At 34.3% G+C, this 7,945-nt stretch overlaps 1 protein-coding gene across 1 annotated transcript; it reads right to left on the reverse strand.

Annotated features, from left to right (window-relative positions):
- LOC113690615 (purine permease 3) lies at nt 1-3,675 on the reverse strand. Its single transcript, XM_027208607.2, has 2 exons — nt 2,832-3,675; nt 1-487 (listed from the first exon to the last, which is right to left on the reverse strand). The coding sequence occupies exons 1-2, from the start codon at nt 3,537-3,539 to the stop codon at nt 125-127; spliced, it is 1,071 nt and encodes a 356-aa protein (XP_027064408.1). The 5' UTR covers nt 3,540-3,675; the 3' UTR covers nt 1-124.
- Between the last annotated feature and the right edge of the window lie 4,270 nt (nt 3,676-7,945).

The following is a 7,945-nucleotide window of genomic DNA, read 5'->3' on the forward strand; positions in this document are numbered from 1 at the left end:
TTTTCGCAATTACGCATTAATACTCATAATTATTGCCTATGTTCATTTTACAACTACGAGTTGAGTAACATGTCTATTGAACTTGAAGCTAACTTTCACTAATAATTAGAAGAGAATCATCAATTCATGGGGCAACGATTGGAGACATCTCTGTTGGTTGAGATTGATTAATCTTGTGATCCTCTATCTCCTCCTTGAGCCTCTTGTGCTTAATTGCACCGTAGAAGTAGGAAACAAATCCCCAAAGAGAGAGGAAAAGAGCAACACCCTTTTCTGGGGGAAACTTTTCGTCGAAGGCAACTACTGCTATAGCTCCGGTGACCGGGAGCAAAGAGGCAATGATAATGGCGGACAGCAAAGATGAAGCACAAAATATGACTCCAATTACTCCCAAGAAGAAGAACTGCCAAATGATGGCGTTCCATGTTACTACAACGTAGTACTTGGCTTCTCCTAATTCATATGCTTTTGCCTCCCTTGGCATTGCCTGCATCAGTTAGTGTAGCACTGAGTAGAATTAAATACAAATATGAAAAAAAAATAAAAGAAAATTTTTTTAAAAAAAAAAAGAAGGAAAGAATCAAGCTAAAATTTTGGAAAATTCACAGAATTCGAAGCTTTTAGTCCAAGGATTTGCAGTATAGACAAGATCAAGTGCACGAATTCTTTTTGCCACAGGAAAGGTCCGACCATATAATTGCATATATCTGGAGCCAAAGTATCATGTTATCTGGAGCAAAATGTTTGTTGATACCGGCTTGGGAGAGGAAGCTTGATCATGTGATGCGGATTCATTCGACTAGTGTGGTCCAGTATATGGAGCAATAGATAAGTTAATTGGATATTTTCGTGATTGAGAGCGCTAGGGTTACCATATAGCTAGCTTGGCATGTTTGTTACCGGCAATACATGTTGGAAGGTAAGATTGGTTTTGGTGCACTTGGTATGGATATTGTCAGGGTGTCGATTCGATTTTATGAGTTGGACGTTGCAATTCAAAACTCCTGTCAAAAAACAATTAGAAGATTTGAGCTTTGGGCTTATTCAGGCACGGTGCAATCTCACCACTAATACTTAATTATGTACTTATTTATTATAATTAACTCATATACATCATAATAAATTATACGTATTATTTTACATATACTGTACGTATTTGGTTCAAGCTTTAATTGGTTGAATCTAATGAAAATCAAACCCGGCTCACAACTTAATTAGGCATTAGACCCAAACTATAACTAGAGCTAAATCTTAACTTTTTTGGGTTGGGCTCAGATTGATCCATCGACATTCCAAATTATTGTTTTTTTTTTTTAAAGATTTAGTTTATGTTTGCTGACATAATTGTATTTAGATATTAAATTGAAGTGCACGAACGCCTTAATTGGTTGAATATAATAAAACTTAAACTTGGCTCACAATTTAATCAAACCTTATACTTAGACCCAAACCCTATCAAACTCAATAATAAATAGAGCTCGACCTTAACCTTTTTGGCCCGAGCTCGAGCCGATCCAGCAGCATTAATATTTCAAATTATTGTACATATATATTTTCAAGTTTAGTGTATCTTTACACGCATAATTGTATTTATATATTGAATTAATGTGCACAAAAGCTTTAATTAGCTGAATTTAATGAAATTCAAACTCAATTCACAATTTAATCAAGCCTTATACTTATACCCAAGCTCTATTAGGCCCAATGATAACTACAACTCGACGTCAATCTTTTTAGGTCGAGTTCGAGCTGATCTAAAGACATTGATATTCTTATTTATTGTATTTTTTTTGTTAGATTTAGTGTATCTTTACAAGCATAATTATATTTATATATTGAATTAATGTACACAAACAAAATTCACCTATATAGTAAAATAATATTAATATACAAAAAAATACGTAAAATATACAATAATTACACAACCCACCACAACTTTTTTTTTTTTTTTTTTGTGAAAAACCCACCACACCTGATGCAAATCTGTGCATGAGTGGGCTCATACAGGACAAGCAAATAATTTCAACAAAGGATGTTTGAGCTTGGTGACAGTGAACATGGCATCCCTTGGAAGGTGCAGCTTTCTTAATCAATAACATGACAGAAGAAGACTACGTACAACTTATTTGCTTCAGAAAGAAAGTGATCCAAAAATAGTAGTGTGACTCTTGTCTTGTCATCGTGGTTCTGACCACTTATTTCAGTGGGGTTCAATTTTTGAGGTACTTATTCTTCAATTTTTTTTAGCTTTACATGACAGCATGCGGCTACTTTCTTTAGAATTTTCTTCCCTGTGGGTTGAAGATTCAACCATGCGCCCAAGCACCTTTCAATTTCATGTTTGTCTCAAGAAAATACTCAAAAATAAAATTAAACAAATCCATTAGAGCTGAAAGTTAAGCTAAGATAGTCAAATTTCTACCTCAGCTGACTGGGCTTCGGAACTCGAATGGGAAATAGCCACATAAATTTTTAGATTATGGATCTTTCATGATTAGCAATGTAAAATTCTTGCAGCATAAAACAAGCAATTAAGATTTGTACATAAATGCATAAATGTTACTCCTAAAACTTGTCTAAGCATTCTTTTTTTAAAAAAAAAAGGAAAAAAAGAAAATGTAAATTCTTATAATAAGTTTGGAAACTATATCCGTGGACATAAGACAACAAAAAAGGTATACTACAATAATAAAATGGTTGAGATATATTCTATTTTTAGTACTATACCCAACACTGCTCTGATTATTAACTTTGCGTCTTGCAGGGTGTGATTCATTTTTAATTTTTTTTATTTCTTCAATCATAAATCTTATAGAAGAAGAAGGGCGTACCTGAAAATCCCGGTTGACGAGCATCCCAACAGTGCAGAAAACAGTGGCAAAAAAACACATAACCAAATTAATTTCCAACAGCAAAGTGTAAGTAATCGCCTGCTTTGCCTTGATGTACATCAACTCCACCATTGGCAAAACCAAGCCGTACAAAGCCGCGGCTGCAAGCGTCATGATGAACCCTAAAACGTACAACTTAGTAGACTCACCCTTAGGCCGATCGCTGCTTGTATGCATAGCCAAAACCCCCGATCCCACGCTCAACAAAACGATGGCGTTTACTGAATATGCTGTAAACTTTTGCTTAACGAGAAGGAAGGCAAAGAAAGCAGTGAATCCAAGATGTGTGGCAACGATGATGGTGGCGGTGGAAACGGGGAGGCGGGCAAACCCGTAGGCGTATAAGTAGTCGTCTAAGCCGGTGAGAAGGCCGATGACGGCAGTGGCGATGAATACCGGACATTTCATTTGTATTAGCTTGGTATTTGGCCCTTCTGTTTTGCGCCGGTGGAAATAGGAAATGGTTAGTGGAATGAAAGTAATAGGCCATCCTCCGGTTTCTAACCAGCTTGATAGCCAAATTCTTTTGCCTCCTTTGACAAAGTAGAGACGCATGATTATAGGGCCACCACAGTTGCCTATGGCGAGCATGAAACAGCTGAGAACAAGGAGGATTTTTCTCAGTGTGCTGTTGAGTTGAGCTTCCATTTTTGCACCTAAACTTGTTTAGCTCTATTTCCTTTGCCTCGAGCGGTGCTAGAAAACTTCCGAGAACGTACGTATACATATATGTATGTATGTACGTACGTACATGTATACGTGCAAAAGATCGATGTCTAGGAAAAGTCACAGAAAAAGAGGAAAAAAAAGTGAACGAACAGGAATGATTTGATTGTGATTTTGCTATCAACCAATAATAAGGGATAATTTCAAAAGCCCCCCCCCAGATTTATCATAATATCACTCAGCTCCACTCAAAATTTTAAAATCTTATTTACCTCCCTTATTAACTTGACAAGATTAAATATTCCTATCAAAGGTCATAAATTAACAACATTACCCTTGTTATTAATAACTATTTAATAACAAATCCAAAACAAAATAAAATTTTAAAGGCAAAAAATGTAATTAATAAAACAAATCACTAGCTAATAATGATTCATATTTCTTTGTATTGGGGTCATGGTGGGATAGCAAAGGATGTGGATAAATTAAATAAAATTAAGATCAACCATTTAGGAGGATTTTGAAGAGTAATTAACACCTTAAAAAACTTCGTACACAGTTAAAATTATGGAAGTCAAGATATTTTTTGAAGAAATATGTTTTAATTCATGGTATAGTTTTAGTTGTATTAAAAACTAAAATAGTCTCTTTATATGTATGAATTTTCAAGGTGTAAATTTTGTTTCTGTTTCAATATAACTAAAATAAATAGTTTACATCAAAAAATTTACACTTTATAAAAATTTAACCTTATTTTATAATTTTTTTGTTGTTATAAATTCCATAAGTAGGATAACATAAGAGTAGTACTGAAACAAAAGTTTTAACTTTTTTGTATTTCCTCCAAAGGGGTTAAAATATCACAAAAAATGTTAATTTGAGGGAGATAGATGAGCTTTTAAAAATCTTAAAGAGCTAAGTGATATTATTAAAAAATTTAGGGGAGGTTTCTGAAATTATCCCCAATAATAATGGAGGGTCTGATCTTTGGGTCGTAGTTTTGATTTTCTAGGCTTGGCTACTGGAAAATGACTTTTTCAATGCGTGTTCCATCACGGCTTCTTTGGTTTCAATTCTAGGTGGTCCTACATTCACTATGATCGACTGTCTACCGCACTGAACCAATTATTAAACAAACACGAAAATACAAAAAAAAATGAGAAAAGAATTTTAATAAAGCATGCATTAATGACTGGAGTTTCGATTATATCAGGAATATTCTCGATATGAAACATCAATAGCTATGGATTAGTCTCGTTAATTTCCATTTTTTTTCCTGAGACGAAAAATACTATTCTATACCTATTTTCGAAAGAAATTTTATAAAGATACAATAATGACCGGAGTTTCGACCATATCAAGAATATTGTCTTATTAATTTTCATTTTTTTCGGATACTATAAATGTTATTCTACACCTATTTTTAAAAGAATTTTTATAAAGCATGCATTAATGACAAGAGTTTCGACCATATCAGGAATATTCTCGATATGAAACATCAATAGGCATGGATTAGTCTCATTAATTTTCATTTTTTTTCGTACACGATAAATGTTATTATACACCTACTCCTACTCTACACTAAGGAAAATGGGTGGATTCAAGGGGGTGGGAAACTCGAAGGGACTGAATTGCCACCAGACCAGACAAGTGAGCTGCCACCGGATCAGACAGATGAAAGCCTTTGCACCTACTGGTGAAATTTCCAGACGAGTGTCTTTGCATCTACCGGATCAGACGAGTATCTTTGCACCTACTAGTGAAATTTTTAGAATTCATGGATCCAAGGGGGTCAATGAGAAATTTGAAGAGGAGTGAACCGTCATCGGACCAGACAGATGAAATTTTTTGCACCTACTGGTGAAATTTACAGGATTCGTGGATCCAAGGGGGTCAATGGAAAATTCGAACGAGACTGAATGGCGACTGGACCAGGCAGATGAAAACCTTTGCATCCACTGGTGAAATTTTCAGAAAGTCTGGAATTAAAATACAGGCTAAGAAATTCAATTTCTTAATCTATACCTAAGGAGAGTTTTAAACCTCTCCCTAACGGCCAACTACTCTAGAAGTAGTTTGTTCACTAATTTCCATTTAGTTTGCGAAATCCTCGGCATGAAACATCAATGGGCATGAATTGGCCGCATTAGTTTCCATTTAGTTTGCCAAACCTTGCAGAACTTGCAATTTTTTGGGGAAAAATTGTTGACATGTACATTTCCTATGGGGACACTGGACATCCACGTAACAAGTGATGGCAATGGTCACTGCCAAAGTAGGCAGAGCAACTTTTTCTCTAGGACAAAAATGCCCCCGGATCGAAATTGTTTCATAATGTTAGGTCCCACTCAAACTATTCCTTTTATTTATTTAGGTCGAACTCGGATGTGAACTTAAGACTAGTGGACTTAGACTTTGAGCTCGAAAAGATATATGCTCGCTCAAGTACAAATTAGAGTTCGAACTTTTGACAAACATCATTTATGGCTATTTTTGAGATCGACTTGCCAAAATTTATGACCTTCTCAAGTAGAATAATTTTAAGTTCAAGGTTGGCTCGTTTATACCCTCGAGCGGTTCAAGCACAACTTAGCTTGAGTCAAGCCTTTGCGGTTCGGTGCTTTGCCACACCTATGATTACTCTCTGTTAGGGCTGCAAACGAGTCGAGTCGAGTCGAGTTTCGAGTTAATCGAGTCGAGTCTCGACTAAATTTTACCAAACTCGAGTTCGATGAGTCGGCAATTTTCAAGCTCGAGCTCGACTCGAATCAGGTCGAGCCGAGCTCGAGCTCGAAAAAAATAAAAAATAATTATTTTATTTTTAAAAAAATAAATAAAATAATATTTTTTTTCTTAATAAATAATAAAATATTAAGGATATATACGTAATTTTACTATGAAAATAAAAAATAAAAAATATATATAATATACGTAATTTTATTATTAAATAAAAATAAAAATAAAAAAATATATATATATACTCAAGCTCGCGAGCCGACTCGCGAGTTAACGAGCTTAATATTCTGAGCTCAAATTCGAGCTCGAGTTTGACTCGAGCCACTCGCGAGCGGCTCGATTCGTTTGCAGCCCTACTCCCTATCTTTGTCTCTCGTTCTTTACTTGTCACTTTCCAATTCTCACTTCTCCAAGATGCTTATCTCTCCTTTTATTGTTTAGCCCCTAAAATTCTTTTTCTACTTTTTCTTTTCTGTTCTTTCTACAAAAAATCAAAGTTATTCTCACATCTATTATCAAAAATCATTACAAAATTTATTCTATTCAATCAACCACTAATCATTTTCACGTTGAAAATTCGTTCAAACTTAGTTCAATTTTGTAGGGCCGGTGATGCTGGTGGCAATGGTGTGTGCTAGGAAATTAGTTTAATTTCTTTTAGATAGATTTCTTATTTATTTGGAAGTAACTAATGTCCTTATTATTTTAGTTACTTAAAGTAGTAATTAAGAAATTTTCTATTTGTATGAATTTAGAAATTAGAAATTATTTTCTATTCTATATAAAATTAGGAATTAGCAGTTATTTCCTACTATTACCTAAGTGTTAGCCAAGTAATGTGGTTGATAAATAGGTGGGGATTAGCATACTACAAATTGGCACAGAAGAACGACATGTAACCTTATACATGGGGTGAGAGAAGGTTTTTGGGAGATGACAAATGGTACATAAGGAATTAGATTTGGGTTCAAGTTGTATTTTTGTATAGGATTTTCCTCTTATAATAAAAATAAATGGAGATGAACCATGTTAATTCCCGTGTGTCATTTATCTTTCATACTAACCATGTTAATTCTTGTGTGTCATTTATCTACCATGTTAATTCTTGTATTTTGTTTGTTATCAAATTATTGTATATTTGATGTCTCAATAGTAGTTCATTCTGCGCTTGAATCCCAATAACTGGTATTAGAGCTAGGTTTGTGGTTGAATATTGAGATCAAATGGGTTGGTTGTTATCAATTCAACAATTTAATGGGTGATATCCTTATTTCAAGAGTTTGATAAAAAACATATTGAAAGTGAAAGATAAAAAGTCGGAAAATATGAAAATACTCGACGTGTAAATTTATACAAGTAATTTAAAGGTCAAGAAAAAAAAAGATTTCAATGTCGATTTTGACGCGAATTGATGAAGATGCAGCTTAAGACTTTTCTTTTCCTGGGCGACAGACGAAAAATATTTGTTTTGTTGATGTTGATGCATTTCGAATTTAAACCCAAATCGTGACTCTTCATCTATGCTCGTTTTTGCACTCTTTCTTTCTTGCTTTGCTTTTTTTTTTTTTTTTTTTTTCAAATTGCTTACATGTGATAGAATTGTAAATGTTTCAAGCCAAACTCTCTCTTGATCTGCCCATCATCCCAACCAC

Source organism: Coffea arabica, chromosome 5c (genome assembly GCF_036785885.1).
Source record: "Coffea arabica cultivar ET-39 chromosome 5c, Coffea Arabica ET-39 HiFi, whole genome shotgun sequence".
NCBI lineage: Eukaryota > Viridiplantae > Streptophyta > Magnoliopsida > Gentianales > Rubiaceae > Coffea > Coffea arabica.